Source organism: Equus przewalskii, chromosome X (genome assembly GCF_037783145.1).
Source record: "Equus przewalskii isolate Varuska chromosome X, EquPr2, whole genome shotgun sequence".
In the NCBI taxonomy this organism is placed as follows: domain Eukaryota; kingdom Metazoa; phylum Chordata; class Mammalia; order Perissodactyla; family Equidae; genus Equus; species Equus przewalskii.
In genome coordinates, this window is record NC_091863.1 from 12,656,139 (window position 1) to 12,675,842 (window position 19,704).

Below are 19,704 nucleotides of genomic sequence, written 5' to 3' on the forward strand. Positions count from 1 at the left end.
GATTTAGTTCCCCTTAACCTCTCCCTCCCTGCTACTTTGACACTTTATGTTTAGTTCAACTGTAGCTGAATACTATTGTAATTTGAAATAATCTCTGCTCTCCTACTGATTTTGGAAAGTAGCTTTTCTCTGCTTGCGATAAGAAAGCATTATTAGACACCTCACCCCTCAATTGTATTATTCAAAAAAGGAATGGGCCCTCTTTCATACAGACAGGAAGTGTACAGAATTTAAATTTGTGCCACATCATGTGACTAAGTAGTGTTAACAAGGGGGGAAAAACCATAAATAAATGAGGTTAACAATATGACAGACGAGAGAGTAGTGTAAAACTACTGATTTGAGAATAAAATACTAGAATAAAACCATTTCTCCCATGCCTGCTATCTGTATTTGTTAGGGCAGAGATAGCTGCTTAAAACATTATTCTCAAAATTTCTGTGGCTTAATGTGAGAGCACTTTATTTTCTTGCTCATCTAATAGTCCAGCGTGGGTGTTCTTTGTGAGAACCGTGGCTTTCCTTGTATGCATGTGGGATTTAGGGGCCCAGGCTGCTTTCGTCCTGTAGCTCTGCCGTCTCTTAGGGTCTCGGAGACCTCTGCATTCAGCCAGATTGGGGAAGAGATTGTGGAGAAAGAATGTGCTTCTAAGAATAAAAGACTTGTTGCAGAGGGGACCATCATCACTTCAGTTCACATTCCTTTTGTGGGAACCTCATGTGGGAGTCCCACCTAGGTGTAAGGGGCTGGGAAATGTAGTCCCAGGCTGAGCACATGTCCAACAGTGCCAGCTCCACAGGATAATGGAGGAGCATGGGTTTTTGCTGGGTGGCTAGTGAGCCATTTCTCCTGTACCATCTCCTTGAAGATAAGACCAGAATAAGTAATGTTTGTTAATTTGGGATAATTTCACATCTTTTAAGATGCTAATTATTTTAAGTGGTGAATTTTTATAGGGAAATAAGTTTAGATTTAGAACTAAATGGCGTTTCTTGCTTCCTTTGGCACCGCTTAGTTGCGTGATTTGTTTTAACTTTAAGTTTCTTATACTTTACAGTTAGGTCATCTTTCGGTGAAACTTAACATATTTACACCAATTTTACAAACTGCTAAGAAAGAAAAAAACTGTCAACCTATGTTGTGCCATTGGTTGTAAACATAGATTACATTTGATTTAACCCCCTTTTCCATCTTTTTCTCCTCCCTTCCCTCTAGTTTGTGATTGGCACAATGGAAGAAGCTGGAATGTGCGGGCTAGGGGTGAAAGCGGATATGTTGTGTAATTCTCAGTCAAATGATATTCTTCAACGTCAAGACTCAAATTGTGGTGGCACACGTAACAAGCATTCATTGGAAGATGAAGGCAGTGACTTTATAACAAAGAACAGGAGTTTGGTGAGCCCAGCATGCTGCACACAAGAGTTAAGAGAGGAAATTCCTGGGCGAGAAGCTCGAACAGATCCCCCTGATGGTCAGCAAGATTCAGAGTGCAACAGGAACAAAGACAAAACCTTAGGTAATCCTCTCTGCTCCGTGGTTGGACGTTTCCACATGCTGCTCATTTTACTTCTGTTTTCTGCAGCACAGGTGATTAGGAACACGGCCAGTGGTGAGGTGGATGTTGTTTACCTAAGGCATCTCTTGTCTTCAGTGGGGTCAGCCTACCTGTCTGCTGCACTTATGTAAGCAGGAGGTGAAGATAGCAGAATAGGAAGTTGTTTCTCTCAAACTAATCAAGAATTGGCTTTCTTGAAAAAATTTGGGGTCAACTTGATGGAAATAGTATTCGACTTGCCTTGTTTGCATCTTTAATATAGTCTCACCAAAATTTACTGTGAAAACTATATTTGATCACTTTATTTAAAAACTTAAAAAACTTTAGAGACTACATAATGTTATTTGTAGTTCAGAAAGTGGGTTAAGACTGGCTTTCAAGGATATCTCCTGCTGTGGTTGAGATTTAGGACTAAGAATGTGATGTGTTAAAAATCTCATTATGAAATCTGAAATCCCCTTTTATTTTAGCCTTAAATGTTGCCCCTAGGTTTTTTATACTTATTATGCCTAAGATTAACAGTTTGATTTGTATAGGTTTCCCGTATGCTAAGTTAGAATTATCCTGCTTATTAAATCCATTTTCTGCTAACTTGTAAAACTTTAAAATTATAGAAATACAAAAATAAATTTTAATTTCTTACAAATAAGACAAATTTCTTCAAAATCAGCAGCTCCAATTATATATGTAAAAGCAGTGGAGTCTTAAAAAGTCACATACAACATTCCTGTGTGACCAGGCAATTCTACCTCCAGGTACGTACCCAAGAGGATTGAAAACACATCCACATGAAACCGTGTACACAAGTGTTTGTGGCAGCATTATTTATAATTGCCAAAAAGTCAACAGCACAGTTGTCTGTCAGCTGATGAATGGATAAACAAAATATGGTACATCTGTACAGTGGAGTATTATTCAGCCACAAAAAGGGATGAAGTATTGATAGACCCTACATGGGTAAACCTCGAAAACATTGTGCTAAGTGAGAGAAACTAGACACAAAAGGCCACATATTATATGATTCCATTTTGTGTGAAATGTCCAGAATTGGCAAATCCATGGAGACCGAAAGGGTAGTTTTTGCCAAGGGCCTGGAGGAGGGAGCAGTGGGGGAATGACTGCTAATGGGTATAGGGTTTCTTTCTGGGGTGATGAAAATGTTCTGAAATTAGACAGTGGTGATGGTTGCATAACTTTGTGAATATGCTCAATTGTATACTTTAAAAGGGTGAATTTTATGGTATGTGAATTATATCTCAAAAAAACCCAGATGGAGTGTGAGTTTAAAAATCTTCATGAAAATTGCAGGTTACATTAACAGTTATTTCTAAATATATTCAATAATCGTGTTTAATCGTCTCTTTTAAAGTTCTTATTGGCTTTGGGCTGAATGAGAGACAGTTTTGTTACTAAAATTTTATGTGGATAGAAAAGTATTCTATTTTATACCAAAGTCATTTTAATATATATTTTTCATGAAATATCTTACATATAAGAGCGAACATTTAAAAAAATAAAAATGGTACCTATCACCCAGCTTAAGAAATAAAACATTATTACTTAGTTTGAAACACCATGTGTACCCTCCTATCTCAGCCACTTGCTTCACCCTCCTAAGTCCTTAAAATACGGTTGTTAAGCTCTTTTCCCCAAGGGAAGAGCTATCTTGACATCCTTTTATTTATACTAAACTTGGTTAACACACAGAATATGCTTACTAAATCATCAGAAGTTATTTAAATTGCTCATAGGAAAAGATATGTGTCACAAGTAATTATGTGCATCTTAGATAGGCAGAGAGTACCAACTGAAATTCCCTTTGAACTTGCTTCTATATTTGTACTTGGTTAGGAGGAAGCTTTTAAAAATATTCTGCCCTTTGTAACTTGCCCTTTGCCTTAACTTGGACATCAATGATTAAGCAAGGGAATTTTTAAGCCTTCCACAAGAGTTTTTCTTACACATAGCTAGCCAGTGTTAGTGGGTGAAGAAATTTGGAGTGGGGGTGGGGAGGGAGAGATGCCTGCTAATCCAGAACTTAAAAATAGCTTTCTTAATTTAGCTGGTAAATCTCTTATTTCTAGTTCTAGGCATAAATTATTTTACTCTGGATGTCAGAACATAGGAAGTATTATGTAGAATTCACAGGTTAGATTTGATCTCATTCTTCTTCGGGGACTTATTTCTTATCTTGTTAATCATCAGGAAAAGAAGTTTTATTATTGATGCAAGCCCTAAATACCCTTTCAACTCCAGAGGAGAAGCTGGCAGCTCTCTGTAAGAAGTATGCTGATCTTGTGAGTATTAAATCAAGGGAGTGAGGTCCATATAAAATATAGCAAAATGTATATGTGCTTGATAAGCTTTTTAAAATATGATTTTGATGTAGCTTTAAATGTAAAATTATATTTTATTCCAAAATTGAAGAGAATATTATTTCTTGGGCTTTTTGTGCTTGTATGCCTTCATTTTATGAGATGATACAGAACATTATAGTGCACAGATACGGCAAAGTTTTTCTAAAACTCTTCTTAGAGTATCTCTGAGTTGGCCTCTTTATTCCTGTGTTGTGCTGCTTCTGATGCCGGTCAGGTGGGGTGTAGTAGTTCCTGGATTTAACTTTTCCCCAGGGGATTCTAGAGCTAAAGGCTCTAACCATTGTGATTGAAATTGTGAGTTAGATGAAATAGTCTACCAAAACAATACTGTGTCTCAGGAAAATACTTATTTAGCATCTACTATGTGCCAGGTTTTCCTTTTTCCATCTTCCAAAGAAATTGACCTCATTTGTTCTAGGCCCATGTTATTTCAAGTAACATTAATTCTTTTTTCAAAATTACAAAAGCAGTCTCAACATGGAAACACTCCCATCCTATTTAAGTTGAAGAATGGGAAAGTCATGGAACCTTTTGAAGTAAGGGTTGTGGGAAACTTACAGAGTGAGTGCTTCTAATAGAAATGCTGAAATTAATGCCTTTTGTGAAATACTTAAGTGAATTATCATTGACAATTTTTATGCATTTTCATCTGTTGTTAAAGCAGTTATTCCATATCATCAACACTGCTCTTTCTCAATACCAGCTCTAAAAATGAATTCTGTTTCTTTATTTCTCAAATAATTACAATTAATTTCCTTTAGTTTATAAAGGGGTCTGTGCATACCTCCACATAGCTGGCAGGCAGCAGCAGCAGCAGCAGGAAACCCTGTGCCTCAATGCAGATGGCCTAGAACAAATGTACAGATGACAGAAAACACAGTGTGGTCAGATTGCTGGCTTCGGGAAAGGAACGCTTCCATTGGCTGTGGAAGACAGTTCCTATTGGTTCCATCCCCATGAGGAGAATCATGTGAGAAGTGGTGGAGAAAGAAGATAAGAACAAAAAAGGGAAAAAGAAAAAAATGGAGAAGAGAGTAAAAGACAGAAAAAAGGCAGTGTAGAGGGTTAGCCACATGATCCAGTGTGTGACAGCAGCAGCCGGCCATGGATGGATTTGGAGAAGAAAGGGCAAATAGTTGCCTAGGGCAGTCCATCTCAGGCTCTCAGAGATCATTGGGATTTTTGTTAAAAGGCATCTTCTGATTCACTGGGTCCGTGTTGGGGCCCGAGAGCTGCATTTTAAGAAGCTCCCAGGTGATGATGATGATGCTGTCAGTCCTTGGATCACACTTTAAGTAGCAGGGTCTAGGGTGTTTTGTCTGGCTTTTTTTTGTGTGTGTGTAAATGGGTATGGTTATTTTTAAGCACCAGTAGTAATCACTACATTCATTTTTAGGGTGTGACACATTGAAGACTTGCCTAGGGAGTAACCTCTCTTTGATTTAGATTTGTGCTGGACATATGAAGGACAAAATGTGTACTGTTTTCAGAAAATGTTCTAAAGCTTTATTTCTTGAAACAACACTCATTTCTTTTAAAAGGTAGGGTATATAGGTTATGTAGCAGTGAGACCATCAAGGGAGTAGCCTCTTCCCGAGGATTATTCAGAAAACTTCCCTTTTGCCATTACTGTCCTCTGCCTTTTTTGTGACAGCATCTTCTGACATCACTGGTGCTTGTGGCACTGACACAGAGAGTCCTGTAGAGCAGGTGGAGTAGTACACCACACTGTAATCAGGACTGTCCATCAGGGAGACCCTGTGGCTGCCACAGTCACCAGATAACATGGGTCCAGGAAATTGTTACATTTCACTTTCTAAGTGTGAACACCATCAGGCCTGTGACATGAGCCTTAAGTACGTTATAGTGCTGTTCTTCCCGCTTCCTTCCCCAGTTTGTGTAGGCTATTACAGCGTAATGATCGATCTTGATATCTGGTTGGGTAGGTATATTCTCCTTACTGCGTTTTTCCTCAGCAGTATCTTGGCTGTTCTTGGCTCTTTACTCTCTATAAAATTTTAGATTCAACTTACTAGTTGCATGGGAAAAAACACCATTTGGGGATTTTGAAGAGCATTTCATGGAATCTATAGATGCATTTGGGGGAGAATTGCCATCCTTATGAAATTAATGGGACTTAAAAAGTGGATATCCTTATGGAAAAAAATGAAATTAGATCCTACACACCATACACAATGATCAATTCCTGGTGGATTAAGGAGTTAAATGTCAAAAATTAAGTTTTAAAAATTTAAGCATTATTTAGATTTTTTTAGATATATTAATAGGTGAATATTTTTCCAAACTTGGGTTAAGGATTTCTTACCTCACAAAAAGCACTATCAGAGAAAAGATTGCAAAAATTGGCTATATAGAAATTAAGACTTTCTGTTCATCGAAGCACTTTAAAAGAAAGTGAGAAGACACATTACAAACTGGGGAGAACATATTTCCAACAAATATAGCCAACAGAAGATTTACTATCGAGACTATCGAAGGAACACCTACAAGTGAATACAAAAATGACATATAGCCCAGTGGAAAGCTGGGTAAGAGACACATAGGAGCATTTCATAGACGTGGAAAAACAAAGATAAAGAGATATCTTAACATAAAGGTACATAAACATGCAGAGAGGTTAGTGATCAGGGAAATGCAGATCAGGAAGGACTACAGTGAGATGCTATTTTATGCCCATTGTTGTGGCGTAAATTAAAGGTTCTTGTCATGCTTAGTTTTGGAGAGGATGTGCATCTACATGATCTCTTATAAATTGCTAATGGGAGAATAAATTTGCCAGCCACTCTGGAAAACAGTTTGGCATTGTCATGTGAAATAGAACATTTAGAAATCATTGCCTAGCAACCCCACTTCTAGGTTTGTACCCAAGAGAAATTCTTGCAGGTGTATACCAGGAAACACAGGAGAATGTTCACATCTTTGTGAGTTATAAAACCTGGAAACAACCCAGATGCCCATTGACAAAAGAGTGGATCAGTAAAGTGTGTTGTGTCTTGTATATTTTTTAAAAAGTAGAATATTATACAACCTGTGGGCCAAATCCAGCGAGGCCTGTTTTTGTACTGCTCATAAGCTAAGAATGGTTTTATATTTTTAAAGCGTTGTTTAGAACAAGAAGAAAATGCAACAGACACCGTATGTGGCCGGCAAAGCCCAAAATGTTTACTTTCTGGCCCTTTACAGAAAAAAGTTTGCTGTCTCCTGATCTATAGCTACATGCAAACAATCTAGATGAGTCCTAGCAATATAATCCACAGCTGTACTGTCCAAAAACACTAGCCCTTAGCCACATGTGGCTACTTAAGCTTAAATTAATTTAAAGAAAATAAAAAATTCAGTTCCTTAGTTGCACTAGCCACAATAAAGTCGAAACACCTAAAACCAAAACGATTTCTTTTAGGACCGCACACAGATAACATAAAATAAAGAGAGCAAAGGAGTTGTCAACCCAGGATTCAGGGGTCAACCCAGGATTCAGGGTCGTGGTCCTCTGAGTCGGGAGGGCAGGGTGAGTTCAGCCCTCCGTGGAGTTACAGACTGTGCGCAGAGCTGGCAGCCTCTTTGAACCGTGCTGCAGCCCACAGGCCATAGTAGGATTACTTTACACAAGGATTATACAAAAACCAAATTATGTTTCTGGCCGGAGTTTCTGTCAAAGTGTTTTTCATAGCTGTAAACATATTGCCTCTAAGATGCTTGGCATGTTTTGATAGGCCACAAGGTGTCACTCTTGCTCTTAAAATTGTGACTCAGCATCATTTCCTCCTTCAAGTAAAAGGTCAGTAGGGCTGCCATCTTATCTGTTAGTATTGATTTAACCTTGAAATAAACTCATTTACTTCAAAACTAAAATTGGAGTGATTCCCCTCTCACAAGGAACCCTGCGTGCTGTTTAAGTTCTAAATCGGAGGACTGTTTCAATAAAGTAGCCCATGCGTGTTTTTCAGAAAAGTAAAACTTGATGGTGTTGAGTCCTAAAAAGTTTTCTGAGGGCCGGCTCAGTGGCATAGTGGTTAAGTTTGCGTGCTCCGCTTTTGTGGTCCGAGGTTCGTGGGTTCGGATCCCAGGCGCAGACCTAGCACCGCTCATTAAGCCAACACTGTAGCGGTGTCCCATATAAAAATAGAGGAAGATCGGTACAGATGTTAGCTCAGCGACAATCTTCCTCAACCGAAAAGAGGAAGATTGGTAACAGACGATAGCTCAGGGCCAGTCTTCCTCACACACACACACACACACACACACACACACACGTTTTCCAAAAACATCAGGTTTTTTTAATCAGAAAATTGAGATTAAGACATTTTCCGTACCCTAAATTATTTGCTTACTTTCCTGTTACAAGTGGAAAAGAGAAAGTTGGCAGAGTAGCATGGCATGAAATAATTTACCAATTATACTGCAATATTTGGTTTTTAAAATGTGTTCCGCAGCTCTTCCTGTAATCCTTCCTTGTTAATTTTAGCTGGAGGAGAGCAGGAATGTTCAGAAGCAAATGAAGATTCTGCAGAAGAAACAGGCCCAGATCGTGAAGGAGAAAGTTCACTTGCAGAGTGAACACAGCAAGGCTATCTTGGCAAGAAGCAAACTAGAGTCTCTTTGTAGGGAGCTTCAGCGTCACAATAAGACGTTAAAGGTCAGTTGGTTCATTTTCTCTTTTCAGGAGGAACTGACAGCTTATTTTATAATCACTGTGTACCTATTTGCAATAAATCCTTGTCTCTACTTGGAAACAGAGATGCCACCTTGCTTTCTATTTTGCTTGCCTGACCTGATGCTTCTTAACGTGCCTCACACTTGGTCGTGGGTAATCTAGATGAGGTGGATGTTTAGACCACAGCTCTCCTGCTTGGAGCCGTGCCTTAGGAAACTCAAAGTTGCCAATTTTCTGCTGAGCACTGATGTGGTTAATTACCATGTATGAGAAGCTGACATGAAATAAGAAGTGAGGAGGAACAGACTTGGGGTAGAATGAGTGTGGGAAGGGAAACTGCGCGCTGAGCTGCTCCAGGGTTGTGAGTCGGCCGCATTGTCAGACTGCCGTTGCCCCACCCCAACAACCTGGTTGCTACGTACTTTTAGAATAGCACTTACACCTTGCTGATTATAAAGGAAGAGGGCACAGGTACCCAGAGAGATTAATTGGTACCAACAGAGGAAGAAGGAAAAAGAGGAGAGTCATGGGGCAGGCCTGTCCTCATATACCGTTTCAGTATGATTCCAACTGAGCGGAGTCTCTTGTCAGACTCCCCCACCATAGCAAAGCCCCAAGGCCCTAGAATATAGGAGCACTCCGGAAATGGATCTTCACCTGTTCCAGGAGCCATTAGTTTTTTTCTTTGCTTTTGAACCCTTGGATTTAGATATTAATTAAAGTAGGTGCTATCTTTTCCCCATAGTAAATCACCATTTTAATTGGACTGATGACTATTTAGACATGTAAAGATCTTTTAGCACTTGTATCCTAGCAAGCGTTGGAAGTAAGCTTTTTAAGATAGAGATTCCTTTTGTCCCTTGCCCTCTAGGGAGTAGAAAGTGTGACCCAGAAAGTAAGCTGCAAGAAGGGATCTATCTCTTCAGGCTGATTGAAGATGCTCCCCTGCATAACCAACAAAGAGGGTATTTGGGAACACTGTGTGGAGAGAGCTGGCTGTGTGGAGAAGCTCCTTGCTTAGCTTTCAAGATAGTGAATTTTAAATGGTCACCTAGCACTTATTTTAGAGCAGGGCAGTTTGTATCTCTCCGAGTACTCTTATCTGTTTAGGAAAAGCTGCTTGCTTTTAAATGAGAGCCTTCTGGTCATAGATAAAGGGAAGGAATTATAGTTCAGAAGCAACACTTTGGGGCAGCAATAAATGAACCCATATAGCACCAGCTTCTTTTGTGAGCGTCTTATCTATAGGTCTGTGCCATTAACAGAAATTATTTTGGATGATAAGGAAGAAAATATGCAGCAGGCACGAGAGGAGGAAGAAAGACGTAAAGAAGCAACTGCACACTTCCAAATTACTTTGAATGAAATCCAAGCACAGCTGGAACAACATGACATACACAACGCCAAACTCCGCCAGGAAAACATTGAACTGGGAGAGAAGCTGAAGAAGCTCATTGAACAGTATGCACTGAGGGAGGAGGTAAAGACCTTTTGTTTGTTTAGACAGCTTCTCATTATTAGCACGAACTTTCACCATTCACTACTAAAGTAAAACTATTGTCACACGATGTTTTAGAACTTTTGTATATGTGCAGTAGAAGTCGGGCATTTATTAGGATAAGCCTCAGCCACCACGTGAGCAGGATTCTTTGGGATCATCACTCAGTGGCCCAGGAGTCAGTGGATTTTGGTTTATGAGGCAATTTCTTGGAGACATGTTAAATACTACTTGTCTTCCATGTGATACTGGAAGATTGTGATTTAGCATACAGATTTTTTTCCTCTTATCTAGGCTAATAATAAATGTTTGGCCCCCAAATACCCCATATTTCAGACATTTATGATAATCTGTACAGTCTCTACTACCATTCCATTACACCTATGTTTCAGATTTTTTTTTTTTTTAAATGGGAGTTTTATACTACTGGGGAGAAAAAGAGAACTTATTTCTAAACCTTCATACATACACCCATTGAAGTAAAAAGTTTGCTGGACAGATCCATGGCTGCTGATCTTGGTTACTGGCCTCCAACTAAGACTTTCACAAGCTAGTCTGGAAGGTCAGAGGGGGCGTCTGGATTAAAAGCAAATAGGTGAGGGGCTGGCCCGGTGATGTAGTGGTTGAGTTCACGCGCTCTGCTTCAGCGGCCCAGGGTTCACAGGTTCGGATCTCAGGCAGGGACCTACACACAGCTCATCAAGCCGTGCCGTGGTGGCATCTCAGGTACAAAATAGAGGAAGATTGGCACGGATGTTAGCTCAGGGACAGTCTTCCCCAAGCAAAAGAAGGAAGATTGGCAACAGATGTTAGGTCAGAGCCAATCTTCCTCACCTCCCCCCCCCCCAAAAAAAAACCAAATAGGTGATTGCCTGCTTTCAAAGGTTCCTCACTTTGAGACGTCAGATGGGCAGGATGGAGGCATTGGGGTTTTAAATGTTGCCTCCCCTGCCTTTATGTTAGTAATACATGTGCTTTTATGTGTGTTGTATCCCTTATACAAACAGGTTAAAATAGCTGATTAAAATTACCAGAAAAGATCGGGGTGCCTCTGTTGTTTTTTGTATCCAGTTTGCAAGGCAAACTTTAGATTATATTAATTTAGAGTTTTACATACAGCCCTTCAAAAACTGTTAAGGTTTTTAAAAGATTTTATTTTTATCATTCTCTCTGCCTTTTGCTTTTTTTTTACTTTTTCTTATGGAAAATTACAAGCTTAAAAGTAGAGCGAGAATATATCACCTGGCTTCAGCAGATGAAACCACAGTTTCCTGTATTCCCTTCAGCTTCTCCTGGGTTATTTTGGAGCAAATTCAAGGTGTCATATTATTCCATTCATAGATATTTGAGAATGTCCCTCAAAAAGATAAGAATTCTTTTTAAAGCATAACCACAATGTCATTTTCACACCTAAAAAATTAACAATAAAATTATTTAGTATTAAATGTGTAGTCGTTGTTCAAATTTTTGTGATTATCTCCCCCCCTTTTAAGGAAAAAAAAAGCTATTTGAAATCAAGATCTAAATAAAGCCCATCCATTTCATTGGTTGATATGCCTCAAGTCTCTAACATAAAGATTTCATTTTCTCTCTCTGTTTTTTTCTTTCAGTGGGTTATTGAAGAAACTTTTTTTGTCCTAGAGAATAAATTTTCTATTAGATTATAAAGCCCTCAATTTTCTTAAAATTATTCTTTGGATTTTGTTGTTTCTGCCACATCACAGAGGTAGAAAAATTGAAAGTTATATATGTTTAAATCACAGAACTTGTGAGTGTTATTTTGAATATTATCAAATGTTGTTTCTTTGGTCAGGAAGAGTTACTCTTTCTGCATGTGAGAAGGGGTGTTCTTATTACTTTATTGCACGTAAATAACCACTTAACGATTTCATTTGGAGAAAATGACAGTAAGAAATAACTTGTACCAAATGTCTAATGTGTGCCAGGCGCCAAGCACTCACGTATTGTCACCAGTGCATTGGCTTTTCTAACTGCACGGAGGTATGCTTATCCCCCATAGGCAAGGGAACTGAGATTCAGCAGAGGGGGGTTTGCCTGGGGCCACACACTAGTCAGGGTTTGACCCCAGGCCATTTGTACCATCACAGTATGCTGCCTCCAACTGAGAAATTCGGGAAGATTTAATGGGCAGAAAAAGATATCCAGGAATTTTGTGTATGATGTACTGGTTTAACGCTTTAATCCCCATATCCATCTTTTTCTGCATACGGTTTGAGCCTCATTTTCATTGTAGGGCAGAAATAGGAAGTATAAGCCGGGCCTGCTGACATGCTCGATGGCCCATCTCTGAAAGGGAGGGGTACAGGGTGGAAGTAAGAGGGCTGCGTTCCCGCAGGGGCGTTTGCAAAGTGCTGTAAAGCAAGTGCGGGGACAGAGAGACCCAGTGTTAGCAGCTGTGGTGGCATTAGCAGCAAAGGCAGGATAGTAGGGAAGGTCTTGTAACGTGTGTTAAGTCCCCTCGTCACCATCCCTCCTTTCATGAAGTGATGGAAGACATCTTACTGTTCCCATAGCACATCGATAAAGTGTTCAAACATAAGGAACTGCAGCAGCAGCTTGTGGACGCCAAACTGCAGCAGACGACACAGCTCATCAAAGAAGCTGACGAGAAGCACCAACGAGAGAGAGAATTTGTAAGTTCCAGTTGTTAAACAGAGAAAGTAGTGCCAAAATTGGCACCAAAGCCATTTAAAACATTCAAACTTATTCTACACTGAGTGAAGCACCTGGGTCATGCTAACTACTTTTTTGCTATAGACTGAGAAGGGCATTTGTGTGTGTTAGGAAGCATTCGGCTTTTTATTTCTATTTAACTTTTTATACAGAAGATACACTGGAGAGATGAGACCAAGTTAGTGGAAAGACCTGCACTCATTTGACTTTTCTGTGCTTAGAATATCTATTTCACTTCTTAGGTAATGGCCACCAAGTTCAAGAATTATGCCAGTATATAGCACATTAAATTCAGCGGTTCCGCTTAATACCGGGCATATGGAACGTGCACCTCCTAATATATTGTTACATTTGTTTTAAAACAAGTAACTTGAAGCTAGGGAAACTTTGTTTATTTACTCTGGTATAATTTTCTGGTAAAATTTTAACAGAATTCTCTATCCCCTAATCACTCAGCGTTGTTCCTAGAGTGTATGCTCAGATTATATTGCCTGTCAGTAATTGCGAATACAGTGGAATCTCACTGGGTATGTATATTTAACACATGCAAATTCAACTATACGTGCTTAACCAAAAACATAATAAAAGTGAAAAGTGATTATCATAATGAAGACTGTTCATCCAGCCTTCACTCAAGTAGCCTAGGCCCCAAGGCGAGCTGGTTATGAAGACTTGGTTCCCGGGTGGCCCTCAAGATGTGAACAGTCATGCTGAGTGTAAGTCTGGGATTAAGAGAGATGCCTTTTTCACACAGTATGGTCCTTCCACGTGAACCAGCAGTACTGTCCTGTGCATAACTGAAAAGACACTTGTCATTTCCAAAGCTGGAGTATAAATTTCATATATACACATGGACGTGTGTACATTACACATGTATGCTTTTTGGTTGGTTTAAGGACTTTTCAAGGCTTATTTGGACTGTGTGTGCCATTTTACTTCAGGGACTGAATTTCACAGCTGCCTACTATGCACCTTCACTATATAATTTTCTTGAAAACCCAAGTATTTAAATTAAAACTCCCATCCACCTCTCCCCGGCTTTTTAAAAAGTGATCAGAAACCAGACCTCAATTCCTGGCTTTGCTTCATACCCTTCACCCTGCGTCATCTGGCCCCTTGTGGAATAGAGGGGCTTTCTAAATCACCCAGATAATGTCAAGATTCCTAGCCATGTTTTCTGCTAATATTAGACTTCTAATTATTTTCATCTAAAACACAGCAATTTACCCTGACTTTTGTAAACCTATTTTTAGCCCTTCGGGGTATTTTTCTTAAGCAATAAAAGATTATTTCTACATTCTTAAGTGTTAACAAGTGAAACAGATAGAAGATATAGGTAATTGGTAATTGATGTAACATTGTTTCATCTATAGACATGTGGTTCTTGCTAAAAGAATAAGTGGAAGGATTAAGCCTATCTGGTCATTTGACATTGGAGTCATACTTGTAATTACTATTAGTATTTTGCCAGACTGTTTCTGTTTTCTAGTTATTAAAAGAAGCAACAGAATCGAGGCACAAATACGAACAAATGAAACAGCAAGAAGTACAGCTAAAACAGCAGGTAACTGGACAGCAGGGAATGGCAGGGTTTGTAAGAAACGTCTGTGCTTCATTTGCCGTCTACCTTTAAGATGCTTTTGCGTGTCTGCAGCCGGAGCCAGAACTGAGAGTAGATCACGCGTCCCTGCTGGAGTCTTTCTCTCTGTTTAGGGTGACCGACCCATCCTGATTTGCCTAGGACTTTCCTGGTTTTCACAAAGTCCCGTGTTCCAGGAAACACTTAGGTCTCAGGCAGACTGGGATGGTTGGTCACTCTGTCTGCTGTGTCCCCTTTCCAATAGTCTAGGTATTTCCCCCGTCTCAGTTTGTTCCCATGTTTGTCAGCTAATTTTCAACTAAAGAAAAATTGGTAAATCTTCAGATTTTACTTCTTTTGTATTGTCGAGCCACATGAAATTGCTGATACTTGACTTCTTTGACCTACAAAATGGCAATTTCATATAGTTTAACCTAAAATCTTTAGAATTTTGTGTTATGAGCATATAACCTATTTTAAAAACTGCCTATTGACCATACAGTTCCACTCCCAGCTAGAGCTGTGGAGGGGAGTGTTTATTGGGGGCTTTCCCTACTTTTCTTTTTTTCAAGTATCCAATACAGTATTATTAACTACAGTCACCGTACTGTACATCAGATCCCTGGAACTTTTTCACATTATACCTGAAAGTTTGTGCCGTTTGACCAACATCTCCCCATTTTCCCTAACCCCTAGCCCTTGGCAACCACCATTTTACTCTGTTTCTATGAGTTCCACATGTAAGTGAGATCATATGGTATTTGTTTTTCTCTGACTTATTTCACTTAGTGTAATGCCCTAAAGGTCCATCCATGTTGTCACAAGTGGGAAGATTTTCTTCTTCTTCTTTTTTTTTTTGTTGAGGAAGATTGTCCCTGAGCTAACATCTGTGTCAGTCTTCCTCTATTCTGCATGTGGGATGCCACCACAGCATGACTGATGAGTGGTGTGTAGGTCTGCGCCTGAGATCCGAATTCACAAACCCCAGGCCACTGAAGCGAGGGCGCAAATTAAGCACTACACTACTGGGTCGGCCCCAAGATTTGCTTCTTTTTTGTGGCTGATAATAGTCCACATGATAATAGTCCATGTATATGATAATATACATACACCATATTTTCTTTATCCATTCATCCATCAATAAACACTTAGGTTGTTTCCATGTTTGGCTTTTGTGAATAATGCTGCAATGAACACAGGGGTGCAGATATCTCTTTGAGATAGTGATTTCCTTTCCTTTGGATATATTCCCAGAAATGGAATTGCTGGATCATATGATAGTTCTATTTTTAATTTTTTGAGAACCCTCCATACTGTTTTCCACAGTGGCTGCACCAATTTCCATTCCCACCAACAGTGCACGAGAGTTCCCTTTCCTCCACATCCTCATCAACACTTGTTATCTCTTGTCTTTTTGATAATAATCATCCTAACAAGTGTGAGGTTACTTCTCTTTGTGGTTTTGATTTGCATTTCCCTGGTGATAAATGATGTTGAGCGTCTTTTCATGTACCTGTTGGCCATTTGTATGTCAACTTGGGAAAAATGTCTGTTCAGGTCCTTTGCCCATTTTTTAATTGGATTGTTTGGTTTTTTGCTGTTGAGTTGTATGAGTTCCTTATATATTTTGGATATTAGCTCCTTTTCAGATGTGTGGTTTGCAGATATTTTCTCCCATTCCGTAGGTTGCTTTTTCATTTTGTTGATTGTATCTTTTGCTGTGCAGAAGCTTTTTAGTTTGATGTACTCCCACTTCTTGATTTTTGCTTTTGTTGCTGGTGCTTTTAGTGTCATATCCAAAAAATCATTGCTGAGACCACAGTCAAGGAGTTTTTTACCTATCTTTTCTTCTAAGAGTTTTACAGTTTTAGGTCTTGAATTTAAATCCATAATACATTTCAGGTTAATTTTTGTGAGTGCTGTAAGATAGGGGTCCAATTTTCATTCTTCAGCATGTAGTTATCCAGTTTTCCCAGCATCATTTATTGAAGTGATTGTCCTTTTCCCATTGAATATTCTTGGCTCCCTTGTCAAATATTATTTAACCATATTTGTGTGGATTTATTTTTGGGCTCTCAATTCTATTCCATTGATCTATGTCTCTTTTTATGCCAGCAGCATACTGTTTTGATTACTTTAACTTTGTAGTATGGTTTGAAATCAGGGAGCATAGCACCTCCAGCTTTGTTCTTTCTCAAGATTGCTTTGGCTATTCAGGCTCTTTTGTGGTTCTATATAAATTTTAAGATTTTTTTTCTAGTTCTGTGAAAAATACCATTGGGATTTGATAGAGATTGCATTGAATATATAGATGGACATTTTAACAATATTAACTCTTCTGATCCATGAACATGAGATATCTTTCCACTCATTTTTTTTGTCTTCAATTTCTTTCATCAGTTCTTATAGTTTCCAGTGTAGAGATCATTCATTTCCTTGGTTAAATTTATTCCTAAGTTCTTTATTGCTTTTGATGCTATTGTAAATAGGATTGTTTTATTTATTTCTTTTTCAGATATTTTGTTGTTAGTGTATAGAAACGCAACTGATTTCTGTATGTTGATTTTGTGTCCTGAAACTTTACTGAATTTGTTCCAACAGTTTTTTGGTGAAGTCTTCAGGATTTCCTATATATAAGATCATGTCATCAGCAAATAGAGGCAGTTTTACTTCTTCCTTTCTGATTTAGATGGCTTTTATTTCTTTTTCTTGCTTAATTGCTCTGGCTAGGAATTCCAGTACTGTGCTGAAGAGAAGTGGTTAGAGTGGCCACCCTTGTTTTGTTCCTGATCTTAGAGGGAACTTTCACTGTTGAGTATGATGTTAGCTGTGGGTCTGTTGTATATGGCCTTTATTATATTAAAGTATGTTCCTTCTATAACTAAGTTGCTAAGCATTTTTGAACAATTGTTGGATTTTGTTAAATGCCTTGTCTGCATCTGTTGAGATGATCATATGATTCTTGTCATCTATTCTATTAATGTGGTGTATTACACTTACTGATTTGCATATGTTGAACCATCTTTGCATTCCAGGGATGGATCCCATTTGATCATGGCGTGTGATCCTTTTAAAGTGCTATTGAATTCAGTTTGCTAGTATTTTGTTGAGAATTTTTATGTCTGTATTCATCAGGGATGTTGCCCTGTAGTTTTCTTATAGTATCTTTATCTGGCTTTGGTATCAGGGTAATGCTGGCCTTGTAGAATGAGTTTGGGAGTGTTCCCTCCTCTTCAGTTTTTTGGAAGAGTTTGAGAAGAATTGGCATTAATTCTTCTTTGACTATTGGTAGAATCCACCCCATGAAGCCATCTGGGTCTGGCTTCTCTTTGTTGCCTTCCTACTTTTCAATTCAGACCTCTTAAGTTTGTCCTAATGCAATCTTTCTCTGTGGTTGCCTTTTGTGGAGTAAAGGTGGCAGATGCTGCCTCCCCACTCAAAGAAAAAGTAAAGAAAGGACTTCCCATGTTTTTATGTATAGATGAAGTTAGGCATTTGTACCTATAATCCACCCTTTTTGAGTTTATTAGATTACTTTCTTTTGAAAAATATTATTCATTTTCAAAGTTTATTATATGATAAGTTTCTTTAATATAAGGATTCTAAATTAGTTCTAAAATGCACTGATATTTGGAGGCTGGCCTAATTTTTTTTTTTTCTTTTTTAAAGATTTTATTATTTCCTTTTTCTCCCCAAAGCCCCCCGGTACATAGTTGTATATTCTTCGTTGTGGGTTCTTCTAATTGTGGCATGTGGGACGCTGCCCCAGCGTGGTATGATGAGCAGTGCCATGTCCGCGCCCAGGATTCGAACCAACGAAACACTGGGCTGCCTGCAGCGGAGCGCGCGAACTTAACCACTCGGCCACGGGGCCAGCCCCTAATTTTTTTTTTTAATAATATTTTTTTTTCTTTTTTCTTTTTTTTTTTATTGAGTTAATGATAGGTTACAATCTTGTGAAATTTCAGTTGTACATTAATGTTTGTCATTCGTGTTGTAGGTGCACCACTTCACCCTTTGTACCTACCCCCACCCCACCTTTCCCCTGGTATCCACTAAACTGTTCTTAGTCCATAATTTTAAATTCCTCATATGAGTGGAGTCATACACAGATTATCCTTCTCTCGCTGGCTTATTTCACTTAACATAATTCCCTCAAGGTCCATCCATGTTATTGCAAATGGAATGATTTTGTTCTGTTTTACAGCTAAGTAGTATTCCATCGTATATATGTACCACATCTTCTTTATCCATTCGTCTGTTGGTGGGCACTTAGGTTGCTTCCATGTCTTGGCTATTGTAAATGATGCTGCAATGAACATTGGGGTGCATAGGACTTTTGGGATTGCTGACTTCAAGCTCTTTGGATAAATACCCAGTAGTGGGATGGCTGGATCGTATGGTAGTTCTATTTTTAATTTTTTGAGGAATCTCCATACTGTTTTCCATAGTGGCTGCACCAGTTTGCATTCCCACCAGCAGTGTATGAGGGTTCCTTTTTCTCCACAACCTCTCCAACATTTGTTACTATTAGTTTTAGATATTTTTGTCATTCTAATGGGTGTAAGGTGATATCTTAGTGTAGTTTTGATTTGCATTTCTCTGATGATCAGCGATGATGAGCATCTTTTCATGTGCCTATTGGAGGCTGGCCTAATTCTTTATGAGCACTTCTTTGAAGTGCTATTTGTCTTTGGGCACATTTTTACAATGTGGTGGTACTCATTTCCTATAAAGCTAGCCTAACTTAGAATGAAAATTCAAGAAGTCTTTTGAACTTTCAACCATAAGTTATCCTTGTGCTAGAATGCTTTTAGGAAATTTGAGCCCCTTATTAGCCCTATAAATTCAGTTGTCCATATAAATGGAGAAGAGTATCCATGTGGAAAAGGTATAAAAAGTCTATACAGTTGTCCCTCGGTATCCAATGGGGATTTGTTCCAGGAACCCTCTGGATTCCAAAATCTGTGGATGCTCAAATCCCTTATATAAGATGGCATAGTGCAGTGAATACAATTGGCCCTGCATATCCGCGGGTTTCACATCCGCCAATACGGAGGGCCAACAGTATATGGCTTTGGAAGATGGACTTTAATGTGGGAGTCATGGCTTACTCTTCAGTGTGAGCCACCAGAGGGCCCTTCTACCAACCTCACAGGCAGCTCCGATTCATTGTCATTATCAGTGCAACTTCGGTTTGTCTGTCATCTCTGTCACCCTGGGTCATGTCATCTGATCATCAGTTTATTTCCTTTGCTGTCACTTCTTCCTTTTCCTGCCCCCTAAATATGCATGTCTTTCCCAAGAGTTGGTCTCATTCTGTTC

At 39.0% G+C, this 19,704-nt stretch overlaps 1 protein-coding gene across 2 annotated transcripts in view; it reads left to right on the top strand.

Moving 5' to 3' along the window:
* Window positions 1–19,704, top strand: part of TXLNG (taxilin gamma) — a 52,481-nt gene that overhangs the window by 24,434 nt on the left and 8,343 nt on the right. For both annotated transcript variants that reach the window (XM_070604166.1, XM_070604167.1), the window contains exons 2-7: window positions 1,216–1,516; window positions 3,761–3,852; window positions 8,420–8,590; window positions 9,894–10,088; window positions 12,641–12,760; window positions 14,290–14,364. In XM_070604166.1, the coding sequence (XP_070460267.1) occupies window positions 1,216–1,516; window positions 3,761–3,852; window positions 8,420–8,590; window positions 9,894–10,088; window positions 12,641–12,760; window positions 14,290–14,364 (954 nt within the window). The remainder of the gene's footprint in view (window positions 1–1,215; window positions 1,517–3,760; window positions 3,853–8,419; window positions 8,591–9,893; window positions 10,089–12,640; window positions 12,761–14,289; window positions 14,365–19,704) is intronic.